Raw genomic sequence first — 16,046 nt, 5'->3', positions numbered from 1 at the left:
AGAGAAACCAAACCCAATCCTTGAAGCAGCGCTGCTCAGTAGAGTAACAAAGAGTAGGCCAAAGGGAATGAAAGGGAAGAAGATAGGCAGTTGTCTGAAAACAGCCAATTCTGTTCTAAGCCTATATGGCTATCAAGCCAGGAGGACACTATTTAGGGTCATGTTTTCAGAAAAGTGAATGACAATTTATTTATGTCTTTTATAATCTGCCCAGGTACCCACAGATATGAGGCTCCTGAGCTCAGCTGGGCTAGAAATATCTTGTGAGGTTTATCTCTCAGTTATTCCCAGTCCAGAAAATCATAATGCCCATTTCTAGGTATTCATGTCCCCCCCCCCCATGGTGAACACAGTGTCTAGAGATCATGGGCACATTCTAGGCCTACTCCAGGACAAAATTTAACATGTCAGGTAATCAAAGAATTAGTGTACTTTTCTGGAAATTCTCTAGACTGGGAAGGTTTTGATTTATCTACTACAATGCAGATTAAAAAAAAAAAATAGGAAATAGGACCTAGATCAGCCTTTGGAAAAAGTCAGTTCAAGAAAAGAATATAGGCCACCATTGATGTCACAGGGGCTTTTTGTTTGTTTGTTGTTTCCCCAGGGAGTTGCTTTGGCTTAGAGTTTCTGAGACAGCTATTCTTATACTCCTTGAAACTGTTTAGTTTCCTCTGATTCCATGCCAGCAGTGAAATTCCCAGCCGTGGGGATGAATGTAACTCCTACTGATATGAATCCAGTATAAAAATGTCCCCATCAGAGGAAGAGAAGTTCTGGTCTGAGGTAAATCAGTGGGTTAGTTCCAGACTACACATCGCCAGATGATTATATAGGTCCCTTCACATATGAAGGAGCAGAAGCTGGATGTTGGTGTCTGGGACTGCAGGAAGCCAGAAGCGCGACTATTGTGTCAGAATATGAATTAGTATCTCTGGTAAAGAGGAAGAAGTAGAGCAGAAAGACAAGGTCCTAGTTCAGCAGAAAGAGAATAGAGTAAATCAGAATCACAGTATACTTGCCTGCTTTCTCTGTTATAGAAGACCTGTGTTATAACACAAATCTTTTTTTTTCTGTTACTCATTTACAAATCATCAGCATAAATCCTCTTTCTAAGATGTTTTCCTCTGTGGAATAAACTCTAAGTGGTCCTTGGATGGATGTCTTTGACTTATTTTTAACTAACCATTTCAAAGAATAGATAAGACATTCTTATTATGTATATTCAAATATGAGAGGAATAACATTTAAATTACGGGCCATTTCTATTTCCCTCCATGATCTCCTCCAAAATCTCTGAAAAAAATTTTTTTTCTTTTGTTCATTTACCTTACTCACTTAACCAAACGTAATAACATTCAAAGCCCCTCAGCAGAAAGTGTTCAGTTACAAATTCACTGAACAGAAAGCAGTACAATGAAGTAGACAACCTGATGGATCTTCTGTTGGTCTGAAAATCTGGGTTCCATTTTCCATACACAAGAAACTGTTTGAGGACAAATTGCCTGAAACTGAAACTGTAGATTCATATTCATATCTGTATGAACACAGGAAAAACATGGCGATGTTAAGGAGCCAATGAAGACAATGTGAGCATTGTGCAGATTAACTCCTGCTTCACTTAAGACACAACATCTAAATCCAGGAAAGATTTCTTTTCATTTTGCCACCTAATCATCATAAATTAATATAATCAAAAAGAATTTGCCACTCACTGTCAAGGTACAATCCCATGACAGCTAACTTTCAATTATCTGTATGTGAATGAGCTACCTTTTAAATCATCTGACATTAATCTTCAGTGGTTTTTAGGTGATCATTTCCTGGAAATAATTACTGTGGGAGAAGGAACAGAAACTAACAAAAAGAATAGACTTAACAAAATATAATTAAAGGCTTGTGGGGGAAAAAAAACAACACAACAAAACAGGTCTCCCATTTCTGAGAATCCAAACAATAATCCCTTCATGTGTTCATTAGTGTCTTCAGAGAAACAAAACATGTACCCATCATAATGAGAAACCTTAGGAGAATCTCAAACACTGTGGCAGCACAATGTAATGACTTTTTCTTTTCTCATTAGAACAAAAGTGTTAATAATCTGTGACTATTATCTTAGGCAAATTACCACAAGATCCATATGCCTTTTCCCAGAAATAAAATTACATGCTGCAACAATGGAGGAAAATATGTCCAGGTCTCTTTGTTAGTAATTGCACTGGGTTGGTTTCTATATTTATATTAGAGAAGAGAAAGCCAAAGAAAACTTGCCTTTCTGAGTTTCAAATAAGCTAAAGAGTGTTATGCTTGGATGTCACCAAAAGTCCTAATCATTGTGTTACAGAACATAATAAAAAGGGTTAAAATACCTTCCCCTTAGAATAACTGCCCAGAGATACCCATAGAATTTGGCTTTGAATTGTGGACAAAGGCTCTGTCTCCAAGCCCATGATCCCATGAAACATGGGAGCTTCAGACGAAAAAACAAAAAACAAAAAAACAAAAAAAAACCTAACCTTTGACAGAGTGTAGAAAGAAATTAAAATAATAGCTGAATATTACTTGTTTCTCCTTGAAAACTCTGATCCCTTCAGAAATAACTGAAAGTTGGAGTATCTTTTTCATTTAAATTACTTCTTAAAACCCAGTAACTCATTCCATGTCCATTCATTCCCCCAAATATTTCCAAATTGGTAGTAATGGATTTTAAAATAGGAAAGGAAAAAAACAAAATACTATGTGGATAAAGAGAAGGGAGGATTTAACAAGAAGAGAGAGTTTAATAGGATTTTGAAAATAAAAAAAGCAGATAAGTGAATGATCACTGAAATTGTGGATATGAGAAACATAACCCCGAGTAAGTGGCTATAGGAGAGCAACTAAACACATGCCATACAAACCTGGAAAGCTTCAGGCAAGAAACAAGATACTTCTAATGTGAGAGTATGCATGGTCCCAAAAGAGAATTGCTTTAAAGTGTGTATAAGGAGCAGTTAAGCCTTTATAGACATCCTCTGCCATCGACACTGATTATGGCCTTTGTCTCTAGAGACTAAATAGGTACTGAGGCTAGAGAAGCCATACTAAAAACTGCAGATATTAGGTTAAAAAAATCTACATACTGAAAATCAAGATTCCCACCCCCATGTTCTGGTAGCCAAGCTCCAACCTCCCAGAAAACAAATTGGAGAATCACCACCTAAGAAAACTCACTCTTTAGGGGCAGTTCTGAGTCACCTAAAAAATAGCCAGTCCCTATACAATCACCCTACAAAGAAGTCCTCCATTAATTAAGCCTTATACACATACACAGAACTTCCAGTTAGTTGCTTGTTGTTATTCCTCTTTCTTAAATGTGACTAGATAACCGAGAACCACCAGATATATGGGGAAAGCCTGTAACAGTAAAGATAGAGACAGAAACAAATAAAAACTGTACACTCACAGAAAACAGAGATAATGAAGTGAGATGAATAAAATTTAGACAAAGAAAATTTACAAAAGGACATTGCATTCCTGAAAGAAGAAGAAAATGTTCCATAAAAAGATACATTCAAGGATCAAAAGAGTTGTTGAAAATTTAAACTGTGATAGCAAAAGTTAGAAATTCATTCAGAGCTTTGGAAGATAAAAATGTCTCCCAAAAAGTTATAAAAAGATGAGGATATAGAAAATTGGAGAAAAAAGATGAGAAATATATAAACTTAATCCAGTATGTACAGAATTCAAATAGTAGAAGTTCTAGAAAGAGAAAATGGGGAGGAGGTACATCATCAAAGAAATAATACATGTAAGTTGTCCAGATTGAAGTCACCTAGCACAATGGAAGAAAAGGATTTATACCAAGATAGTTATGATGAATCCAGACTCCAGAGCTTAAAAGAAAACCCCAGTAGCTCCCAGAGAAAAGAAACTGGTCACAGGGATTAGAATGGCATAAGAGTCTCAATAGTAACATTGGAAACCATAAAACACTGGAATGATGTCTCCAAAATCCTTAGGAAGATATTTCCAATCTAGAATTTTATATCAGCCAGGCTATCAATCAAATATGAGAGTAGAATAGAATATTTTCAGATGTCCACAGTCTTAAATTTTCTACTTCCTTTACATATTTTTCCAGAAACCTATTAGATTATGTTTTCCACAAAAAGGAGTAAGAGTAAAAAGAAAAGCAGAAGATATGATAGCCAAGATATAAGTTAACTAAATGGAGAATAGAAGCAAACAAATTCCAAGGATAACAGTGAGGGAAGATTTCAAGGAAGGAGCCATGCACCAAGCCTGGGGAGATTCCCAATCAGACTGCAGACAAAGAATTGATGGTGACATAGAACTATCTCTAAAACAAAAATGAGACTCCGTGATATGTATGAGCATTTTGAGATTTTGCCCTATCAGTGGAGACTTTGCTGATGATTAGTGAGAGATTAGAAAGAAAGAAAGAAAGAAAGAAAGAAAGAAAGAAAGAAAATGACTCAAGTAAAAAGAGAACAATTATTAAATCCAAGGAAAATAAAGATGATATAAAAAAGGAATAACAACATGGTTCAGCAATGAAAGATACTTACATAGTCATACACATGGAAATAGTGAATATAATTTTATAGCAGAAAATCAATATATGTTACAGAACACAAAAGTATTAACAACTAAAAGGATGAACATTTACTTAGAACCATGGAGACAAATAGCAGAAGAAAGTACTAAAAGATTTACAAGTAGCTACTCATGGAAAGCAGTAATATGAACAATGTTGAAGGGATAGGGGACAATTCTTTTTTCAAAACAAATTTAATTTTACAAGTTGATGCACGTATTACTTTGGTAAAAATTAAAATAAAAATCATCCTTCAGACTGGTCTTTTAGTGACCTACATACAAGTAAACAGAACCTCATTGTATTAGAAGTGTCTAAAGACATTTTACCAGGTCCTAAGACTCTTTTCATCAGACTCCACTCTATAAAGTCCCAAATCTCTGTTTCATAGATGGACAAAATGTGACTATGTAAGTGAAGCAAGGCAGCCTAGAGCCCAACTGACTTGTGGAACGAAATCTGCATCTTTCAGCTCCCATTGCTGTGCTCTGTGCTTTTAGGAAGTATTGTTCCTAGAAAGGAAATTTCAAGTTTCATTCCATATAGCCAAAAGTTGAACATAAAAAGTCACCAGAAACTGGTATACTTACCGGTCCATGAGGAAATGAGGTAGAGATTGTAAGAAACACCCTAGGCCCATAACCACACATCCAACACCAATCAGTATAGGTCTATGTAATTTGGTTCCAAAATAACTCACAAATATAATCAACAAAAGATTTCCTAGGAAAAAATTAAGATAAAAATGAATATCTTAATAAGTATGATCAATAGCTTAGCTTCATCCAGTCATTTACTATCTGGTGCTAGCAATGCATGAAGCAATAAATGAATAATAAGACACAACTCCTGCTTTGAAGAATGACTCTGTTTCACAATCTCAACAAATATGTAAACAGATCTCTGTGGAACATGAATATTTAAAGAGGGCAGGGCACCTGGGTGGCTCAGTGGGTTAAGCCGCTGCCTTCGGCTCAGATCATGATCTCAGGGTCCTGGGATCGAGTCCCGCATCGGGCTCTCTGCTCAGCAGGGAGTCTGCTTTCCTTCCTCTCTCTCTGCCTACCTCTCTGCCTACTTGGGATCTCTCTCTCTCAAATAAATAAATAAAATATTTAAAGAGGGCAGAAGAGAAGCCATTGGAAGGGACTGAGCAATGGTTCTAAGAGATATTAAAGACTGTGTGTGTGATTATGTAGCTTAGAAAAATAGGATGCAAAGTAGGTGTTAGACTATATGTCTCCTCTGGCCTTTCTCTCCATGTCTGCTCCATACTTGAAAAGAGAAGCCAAAGTCAAATTCAGATAGATACATGTTTTAACTCGTGCTTTAAATATAACTAAATATTGATCAATATAACCAACCCAGAGATCTTTAATTTTACTTCTAAGGGTAAAATTACTTCTACCCTTAGAAGTAAAAAAAAAAAAAAATAGTAGGTCCTCACTTCTCCAACTGGGTCTTAGAAATAAGTCTTGCTTTGAGAAGTCAATTCAATAATAAATTTATCCATGTCTTAGGATGAAGTTTAAGGATAAAGAAACTAATTGTGGAGGCCCCATTCTAATGGGCAGGCCCTTGATAAGAATGGCATAAAAGGTTGTAAGAACAAAACACATGAGGAAGTTCTCATATGATACATTTAAAATTTAATAATCAATATTTTCCCTGATCCTACTCTGCAGAGGAAAACTTCTATGATGAGCTTGAGAACTTTAAAAATTTAAAAAACTCTCCCTTGTTTTTAATAATTTTCCAAGTAGTAGTGCATATTTTGAAGACTTTTCTTCCCATATCTGTTTCTCTCTAGTCTGCCTTGTAAGAAGAGGAGGTGTCAGCACCTACATTGTTTGATATGAACAGCGCCCCACCAAGTGCTACCACAGTGACCACCCTAGGTTTCTAAAATCCCCATCATCAAAGCCATCCATGTTGAAGGTATTATCTCTAGAAATCCACCATTGGAAATCCATATCCATTTTGGAAACAAGAAGAGAGGAAGAGCCTCCTCTCCACATAAGGGTGAGCTTTTCAAGCTGCCTCTCTCAGTTGGTAAAATAATCACATGAGAGGGAATAGAAATGGATAGATAAGATTTTATGAAGGGTATGGAGAACATGGTCTATAAAAATTACTGAGGAAAGGTAAGCAAACTAATGCCGCTTTATTGGCATTTGTAAATTGTCTTTCCTCTTCCCTTCAGCCATTATTTCAGATCTTCATCATTCTTCTCAAGCCACCTATTGCCACTCACTCTCCATAGTCAATATTTTCCACTTTGTCAAGAAATTTGGGGCAGTCATGTTTTCCACCTTACGGCCTTACCACCTTCCTTCAGTTTCGGAGGTTGTGGTGCCCATCCAACCATCCAAAGTCCAACACCCTATCTGGGCACTCCCATTCTCTCCAGCAACCTACTCCAAGAATTAAAATCTCTCTCATACAATTTAAGTCTCTCTTTCTCTGCTGTGTTTTAATTACAGATATTCTCTAGTTTCTCTCCAAACCGACAGTCACCTGTAGTCACAGATTCCACTTCTTCCCCTCCCCTTCTTTCCCAGAGTCATTGCTCCCTTCCTGCCTTCTAGCTTCTCTATCTACTGTTCAGGTAAAAGTGCCCTGGCCAACATCATAATTATCATACCATAAAACCCAGGGTATAGTTTTCTATCCTTGTCTAACTGGATATGTCTTATGCTTTTGAGACTGTTGACAATTTTTTTCTTTTGGAAACGTCTACTCCCTTGGTATCTATCATAATATTCTCTCCTAATTTCTCTCTTAATTCTCTGATTATTCCTTCTCTTAACACTTTGGTGGGCTCCTTGCTTCCACTTGTTCCTTATATATTGGTGTACCTCAGGGATCCAGCTTTTATCCCTGGTATTTATCTCTCCTACCATCTCCCTAAATAGCTTCATCTGTTCTTTACTTTTAACAACTACTGGCTTACTCAGTAATCAGTAGCTCCAGCCCAAACAGTTCTTCCAATGCTTCTAGCTCATATAACTGCCATGCAGACAACCTTACCCAAAGAGCTCACTGCTAATACCATAAACAGTTTGCCTAAACAGAAATCATCATCATCCCCATAGCCACCAGCACAATCTCGACCCCTTCTTCTATTCTCTGTCCTAGTACCACTATCCACTCCACTGCCCAAATGTAAATCTGGGGATTCCTGCTTTTCTCATCTGCCACATCTAATCTTCCACTAAGTTCTCAGGAACCTAACTCCTCAGTATTTTGTAGGTCACCCTCTTCTCTGTATATCTATAGTACGATCCTGACTCAGACCCAGAAAGCTCTCTCTTGTGCTTTTGTGTTAGCCTGTTAGGATCCTCTCTGGTTGACTGGTCACCTTTAAACGTATCTCTAACATAGCCACAAGCATGGCCTTGATTAAAAGCAAATCTGACCTGTTTGTTTGTTTGTTTGTTTATATTTTATTTATTTATTTGACAGAGAGAGAAAGAGATCACAAGTAGGCAGAGAGGCATGCAGAGAGAGAGGGGGGAAGCAGGCTCCCTGTTGAGCAGAGAGCCCGATGCAGTACTTGATCTCAGGACCCTGAGATCATGACCTGAGTGATCCCAGCACCCTGAGATCATGACCTGAGCCAAAGGTAGAGGCTCAACCCACTGAGCCACCCAGGCGCCCCTGACCTTTGTATTAAATAGCTGCTTTTAACCTGTGGTGTATAAACAAACCTCCAAGGAGTCCATGAATAGAAATCAGGGGTTCCATGAACTTGAGTGAGGAAAAAAAGTTGTGTCTTTTATTTTCACTAAGTTTTAATTAAAATTAATATTAGCATTTTCTTTGATAGTGAGAGTAGGTATAAACTATGTAGCATTAACAGTACTTAAGATTTTGTCACAGATTGTCACCAATAGAAGTTACAGATATTTGCTTACGATATTATAGTTGTTGCAGATACCTCAAAATATCAATCCTACTTATTACTTAAAAAATTAGTGTAGATATTATATTTAGTATATTAGTAAGCACAAATATTACTATATGACAGTCATTTTAATATTTTGATGACTTAACTCAAAGTTTTTTTTTTACTTTTATAATTTTTATTTTATGTAAATTCCATAGCAAGCATACAAGGCTAACCATAGTCCATTTCTCACCCCTGCCCATTTCTCCAGACTCCTATCTTAATAAATTCCACATAAGCTTTGTGAGTCAATAATATTGGGCTGAATGTTACTCCCCATACAAATTACTATGCTACCTCGCCCTTAAGCTTCTTCTATTGAAATTCCCTTCACATACATCCTTGTTTCTTCACCTAGAAAACTTTTTACTTATCCTTCAACATCTTCCCCAAGTAAGGCTGTGTCCCTGATGTGTGTTCTTATAGGACTTTGCATCTACCTATACTACCAAACTTACTGCATTCAATTAAAATTATTATTGTACATCAATGCCATCCCTTGGATTATGAGCTGGGTCCAAGCTGGACTGTATAAAGAGTTATATCTTTTCTCCATCCCCAGGTTCCAGCATATGAGTGGTGCAGAGTTGTGTCTGGGGGGGGGGTGGTTGAACACTAGGAGACAAACAAGATCAAACATCACCTGTTTCCGTTATCCCTCTCCTCAAACCCAGTTTTTCTTTCAGATATTGAATAAGTATATTAAAGATAACTTGCACCTTGGAGGAGGTAGAAGCTACTCTAAAACTGAAAGAAAGGTGTTCATAGTTCTACGCAGCTTTGTTTATAGAAGTCTTTCTCTTCCTCATTCTTCCTGTCTTCACATCTTCCCAGTCCTCCACAAAAAGCAGATAGTAAGAATAGATTCTATTCTTTCCTAGAGTCTGTTTCTGAAATAAATTCAGGGAGATAGAAAAACAGTTTCTTTTTCCTTCTGCACTTAGAAAGAATTGTTAACTTCCCAGAACAGCAGAAGAAAAATATTCATGTTTTCCTCTAGAAAACAGATTCCTTTGTTTTCCATGATGTGTATCTTCTAAATAGGAAGATGGGACTTTTAAAATTTATCAAATGATAGATTAGATACAAAAATTCTAAGTACCCTGCTACTCATACTAGATAACCAATAACTATTAGAGTAAAAATTCCAATGGTGAGATATGTGGCAATATTTGATTATTATTTGGGGGATAATACTTAAACTAACTGTTTCTAAGAATATTTCAAAGTTAGCAAGGCTATTCATTCCTTTTGGAAAACATGTTACTCAGATTAGATGTCCTAAAATTGCAAGTAAGGAGAATAAAATTCAAAGTAGCTTTATAGATAAAATAAAAGATAAAAAGAAGTAATGCAAAAATAATTCATTACCAATCTCAAAGCTCCCGTTAATAAATCCGACTAGAGATGTAGGGATGTTGAATTGTCTCTCTATTTGTGTGAGCATGGAATTCATATAAGATCCAGAGAGTGTTTTGGATACAAATGCACATGTTATTGCCAGAAGAAACATCTACAGAGAAAAAAGTGTGAGAAAACACAGGAAAAGTTTATTTTTGATCATGTATGTTTATATTTGCCACCTGTTGACAAAATATCTTCTACCATAAGACTGATTGTTTCCAAGATAAGTAACTCTTAAATATGCAAGAAACTTTTAATGTGGTCCATTCTTCTGGTCTTCCATGCCATGTTATCTCTTTGAAAACTCAAAGTGGGACTGAATTTTGTAGGTAGTTGTAGCCTCATTATTTTATAGGCACATCTTGTATATACACAGAGACAGCCATTCTAAATAAGATATAACTAATAGTTTTAAATAGATCTTCAGCACAATAATGATACCTGTAGTACAAAGAAGACATATACAATAAGAAAAAAAGGAACATGGCATTACAAAAGACATTATTTCTATAGCAAATTTGTTCAGGCTCTCTCCAAAATAATAGGTAAGTCATGCAACATTAGATTGCTGCTCACTCCCAGTTTATTTATTTAAAACCACGTTATATGTTATAATATATTTACATATATTATATTAAAGTAACTATAACCATTATAAAAATGTTTCTAAACTGACCAGGTATTTGCTATAAGAAAAGAGTATGAATACAATAAATTTCCATGCATTGAATTACATTTCCTGTATACTGATATAGTTTCAAAGGACAGTCAGGTTGATGGGATCCATACAAAAAAAAATAAGGACAACTTAACAAATAGAACCATTGTGATCACCAAAAGCTAGTATGGTCTCACTGAAAACATGGAAAAGTAAAAAATTTGGTAGTTTTATTAAATTAGAAAGAAACAGACTTAGATTTCAGTAGACGATTTGGCAAAGAAGTCTTATATACTAGATAATACTATAGTTAGGTAGATTACGCACTGCTTCAACACCAACAAATTAGTGATGAATAGATTTAGGTCATCTTGAATGGTGGTTTCCAACCCTATGCCATAGACTTTTTCCTTGGTCCCACCTAAAGACGTTTCCTGATGACAATTCCATCCTGGGAGACTGTTCAGTCTATGCTCTAACCAGCATACTCAAATCACTAAAATCCTCACCCCTCCACGTGCCACATTCCCATTCTTGAACCAACCCCTCAATTTATATTGCACTTGTACAGACCCTTCAAAATTATTAACAATCTTTTCTATTTCTCAGTCTTCAACCCAGTCAGGAGCTTTTCATGACCAGCAAATGATCTCTGCAACAGTCGTCATCAAACTTACCTCCATCTCTTCCTCTCTAATTCCCCTCCTGCCTTTGAAGGATAGGTGTCCCTTTTCCATTACAATAAAATCCCTCCACTAGCGCTTTTTGAATCCATTCTTCCCATTTGAGATTATGATTTTTCAGTAAATACTCTCTCCTCTATTTCCAACCTCACACCCTTTACTGCCTCTCTCCCCACTATAAGTATATCTAAGATATTTTCTGTCTTTAAAAAAATATTTTTTTCCTTAACCCCTGATAGTTGCTACTCCAGCTAACACCAGGCTATTTGGAAGAATAATGTACGTTTATTGCCTAGACTCTAACCTACCATTCACCCTTTATCTCCCTCCTGTCTGTCTTCTCCTGAAGCTACTCCATGAAAGGTCAAATACAACTTCTTAGTTTCCATGTTCAACAGATACTTCTCAGTCCTCAACTAACCTGTTGTCTCTGAATGATTTGACCCCACTAATCACTCTTTTCTTCCTGAAATTCCCTACCTCCGTGTATACCTAAATGTCCACCTACCTTCTAGACTCTTTTTTCAGTCTTCTCTTTGGCCAGCCCCTTCGGGATTTGTTTTATACCTTCTACTCTTTGTGCTATATGTGCTCTCCCTAAGAAACCTCACTTATTCCCATAGCTTTCCCTATCACTCATATGCTGAAATCTCTCAAATGTACACATTCCTGAGATAATTGCCAGCATTCCTTAGTTGCCTCTAGTCTTGTCCATACCTACACTCCCTCCACTTGCCACAACCATTAATTTGGAGCCTAGTAAATATCTGTCAAATGAATTAATAAAATGCATAACTAGCATGTGATTTCACTTCTTGAAATGTTTTAGTGATTTCCCATAAACAAAAATCTCTACTTTTTTAGATGACAAAAAAATGTCTCATCTATAACTCAGGATCATCTCCTGCTGCTTATCCCTGGACATAATGTACTACTTACAGCTTCTTCTTCTTCTTCTTCTTCTTCTTTTTTTTTTTTCAGTTTTCCAAGATTCATTGTTTATGCACCACACCCAGTGCTCCATGCAATACGTGCCCTCCTTAATACCCACCACTGGGCTCACCCAACCCCTCACCCCCCTCCCCTCCAAAACCCTTAGTGTGTTTCTCAGTGTTCACAGTCTCTCATGGTTTGTCTCCCCCTCTTATTTCCCCCAACTCACTTCTCTCCCTCTCCCAATGTCCTCTGTGTTATTCCTTATGCTCCACAAGTCAGTGAAACCATATGATAAATGACTCTCTCTGCTTGACTTATTTCACTCAGCATAGTCTCCTCAGTTCTGTTTACTTACAGTTTCTTAATTCACCATGCCATTTCATGTCTCAAGAGCCTTTTATAGGATGGTATCCCACTTGTAAAGTTTTTCTTCCCCTTATGCACCTGATAAATGTATACTCTATTTCTACTATCAACTCTATCATCATTTCTATTGTGGAGCCTTCCTTGTCCCTCTCCTCCCCAGGCAGCCTTGACTACTCACTCATTACCTACCTGCTGTGTACTGTTTCTATTGTAGCTCTTATCATAATGCACATTATGTATGTGCTTGGATGCCTATAACCTCCTCCCTCACTATACTGTGAATAATTCAAATATAGGATTCATATATTATTTACCTTTGTATCTTTGGTGTCTAGTAAATACTTAAAGACTAGTAGGCACTCAAATACAAGTTTGCTGAATGAATGACAGAATAAGTATTCAGCAACATCCTGAAGAAGTGGTCAGAGCTGAAAGTAGGCTGAATATAAGATGAAATATAATAGAATTAAATAAATACTCCTAAGCTGAGTTGGCTATACCAATTCATTTGGAGAAATCTGAATAGAAATTTATGTGAAAAAGACCTGGGAGATTTAAATAGCAAGCTCAGTATGAGTCAAACCCATTACTTGGCTGAAAAGATAATATGGCTATATCTCTAGTTGATTATTCTTTTATAGTAAATGTCATTTGTAGAAACCAACTTCACAGTATAAATCTTTGCAGAGCACATGATTGAGAATAAAAAATTTCATATGATTTTATAACTCAGGTTTTATATTTAAAAGTAATGTCTACCAAATAACATGTGAATTATATTTGGGAGAATAATTCTTTTTTACACTTTAAGGAAGGAAACTAGGTGAATCATGACCCCATTGTTTTTTCCTAAAACACCTAGATGGGTAACCGAAACAGTTTGGTTCTAGTCTCAAAGTGAAAGCAACTAGTGGCTATTCTGACTCATATATGCAAAATATGTATGTAAAATAGCCTCTATTTTTATGTAGCTAGTCTAACTAGTATTTAATAGTACTGCCCAGAGTTCCAAGAAAACTTATTTTGAGTACAGTCTTCTGATGCTTTCTAAAGAATTTTGTTTAATATGCATATTTCTAAGTTTAGAGAAGCAAAAAGAAAAAAAAATCTGACTATTAGGCATTTGGAATCCAATTTCACATGATAAGCATGTCCTCTCAATATTTTTCCATCACAAGAACATCAATATTTAATCTTGCCAAACTCCAAAGTAAGCAAATATTAAATTAAGAGCAATTGACTTGACTTTTTTAAAATTTAAATTCAATTAGCCAACATATAGTAGTACATCATTAGTTTCAGATATAGTATTCAATAATTCATTAGTTGCATATAACACCCAGTGCTCATTACCGCATGTGCCCTGCCTATCATCCGGTTACCCCATCCCCCTACCCACCTCCCCTTCAGCAACCCTTAGTTTGTTTTCCAGAGTTAAGAGTCTCTCATGGCTTGTCTCCCTCTCTGATTTCTTCCCATTTAGTTTTCCCTCCCTTCCCTTATGATCCTCTTCACTATTTCTTTTATTCCACATATGAGTGAAACCATGTGATAATTGCCTTTCTCTGATTGTCTTACTTGACTTTTATACTATGATAAAATGCTATTAATTTTTCTTCCACGTTTTTATTTAAGTTCCAGTTAGTTAACACATAATGTTATCAATAATAATACCTAATATATACTGAATGTTTACAATATTCTAGTCATTTTTCCAAGTTTGTAAAGGGGGAAAAAATCCTATGAAATAGGAGTATTGTTGTTAGCTATTTCAACTAAAAAAGCTGAAGCACACAGAGGTTAAGGAACTTGTCCAAGGTCTCATGGCAATTATACAGTTGAATCTTGGTATGAACACAGGGAGCCTACACCTAGATCCTTATTTTTAACCACTCAATTTTAGAAAAAGGATAAGAGAATTTGGGGACAATTTAAGAGGAGTTTTTAAAATAATTAATATGACATTTTAGCCAAAAGTAGTTTTCTAGTTCTAGATCATAATTCTCTAATTTTATGCACATGTGTAAATTTTCCCTACATGTGTGTGAAAACAAACTTTGATAGGGAGAATATTGGTGGCAGTTTTAGTCTGGAAGCCACTTACTGGCACTAGCTGAAGAATCCAGACAAATTCCCAGATCCCTTGGTTTAAAAACAAATTCAAATTTTCTTTGAAGGCAAATGGCTTTGAAGCTATACAAAAAGAACTTGCTCTGAAATAGGCAAGAATACCAGAAACGGCTAACAAAATGGGCATTATTCTTACAGAGAATGATTGATATGTTGCCAAAGCTTGAAGTAAGCATTTGTTTTACTAGGTCGTTTTGAAGTAATCATTGCATGCAGATCAACAAAGCATTTCTGCCCAGTGAACCATTTTCCAGGAGAGACCCCTCTACTCCTATGGACTAGAAACTCCATAAGGGTGAGCATTAAAATTGCCTTTTGATACAACACATTAAATCCTGGTGTAATATATTATGTGCCTGAAAATGTTAAGATCTTATCTTCCATTTAAGTTCCTCAAAATCATTTCTGATTAAATTGCCTGAATTGATAGCCCTCTTTAACCCTTAGTTTAAAACCAACCTCAGCAAAGCAAGAAATTATCAATATATCAACTAATGTGACATTAACATTAAAGCACTTCATGTGAGCAACTTTACAAGCTCTAGGTTAAAAAAAAAAAAAAAGGTACATGTACATATAGCCACACACACACAAGTCCATACCTTCAACTTGGAAAGACATCTTATTCTATGGGTTTCAATTCTTTTCTCAATTTCTGCCATGTTGCTCTTCTGAGTATTCCAGGGCCTTTAGGTTTTAAATCTTGATATTTCTTAGTTCTATCCTTTTAAGAAGACAAAAATCTATTAACTGACAAAAATCATAAATCGTTATTCTTTTGAGGGAAACACGGAATCTGAGTAACAATCAGAACCCATTGTATTACAAAAATACCTGAGAAGCTTTGATTCAGATCTAGAAGAAAATGACGTTAGAGAAGATTTAGTTGCTAATTTTCTATTGAGAAAGTTACATCAAATAACTTTAGTTACTCTTTAGTGAGATTAAAGATATTAGAATAATTTGCTATGGTCCCCTTGCAAAATAATGACCACGTGATTCATTTCTTTAGCCAAACAAATAGAACCAAAGTGAGCTTTTTGGACTTACATGAAAATGCTGCTTTTAAGTACACAAAGACTTTGATTTGTGTTTGTGCTAAAAATCTGCTTCAGCAATCCTACCAAGGCTCAAAAATCTCTATTTGGCCAGGCTCCCTCTTCAAGTTCTTTGCATTCCAAGACTTCCCTGGAGTCTCAGGAAGGGAAACGTTTTCTGGGGCACTGCTGATTCAAGGAAACCTGGGGAGATATGGAATTTTAATCATGGAAATAGCCTAAGTAAAAATAACAAATAATTCTATGATCTGGAAAAGAACCC

The 16,046-nt window shown here is 36.0% G+C and overlaps 1 protein-coding gene across 2 annotated transcripts in view; it reads right to left on the bottom strand.

Moving 5' to 3' along the window:
- SLCO1A2 (solute carrier organic anion transporter family member 1A2) overlaps window positions 1-15,682 on the bottom strand; it is a 42,917-nt gene extending 27,235 nt beyond the window's left edge. Inside the window, exons 1-5 of one of the 2 annotated variants that reach the window (XM_004755720.3) lie at window positions 15,561-15,682; window positions 15,329-15,450; window positions 9,921-10,062; window positions 5,191-5,323; window positions 1,431-1,537 (exon numbers count right to left, since the gene is read on the bottom strand). In XM_004755720.3, coding sequence (XP_004755777.1) covers window positions 1,431-1,537; window positions 5,191-5,323; window positions 9,921-10,062; window positions 15,329-15,388 — 442 coding nt within the window. In that variant the 5' untranslated portion in view covers window positions 15,389-15,450; window positions 15,561-15,682. The remainder of the gene's footprint in view (window positions 1-1,430; window positions 1,538-5,190; window positions 5,324-9,920; window positions 10,063-15,328; window positions 15,451-15,560) is intronic. The other variant, XM_045073204.1, reaches the window with a different exon arrangement.
- Between the last annotated feature and the right edge of the window lie 364 nt (window positions 15,683-16,046).

The sequence above is a fragment of the Mustela putorius genome, unplaced genomic scaffold (genome assembly GCF_011764305.1).
Source record: "Mustela putorius furo isolate JIRA1106 unplaced genomic scaffold, ASM1176430v1.1 tig00537227_pilon_pilon_pilon, whole genome shotgun sequence".
In the NCBI taxonomy this organism is placed as follows: Eukaryota; Metazoa; Chordata; class Mammalia; order Carnivora; family Mustelidae; genus Mustela; species Mustela putorius.
The sequence above is the reverse complement of the archived record's forward strand: the minus strand, read 5'-3'. Positions and strand labels throughout refer to the sequence as shown.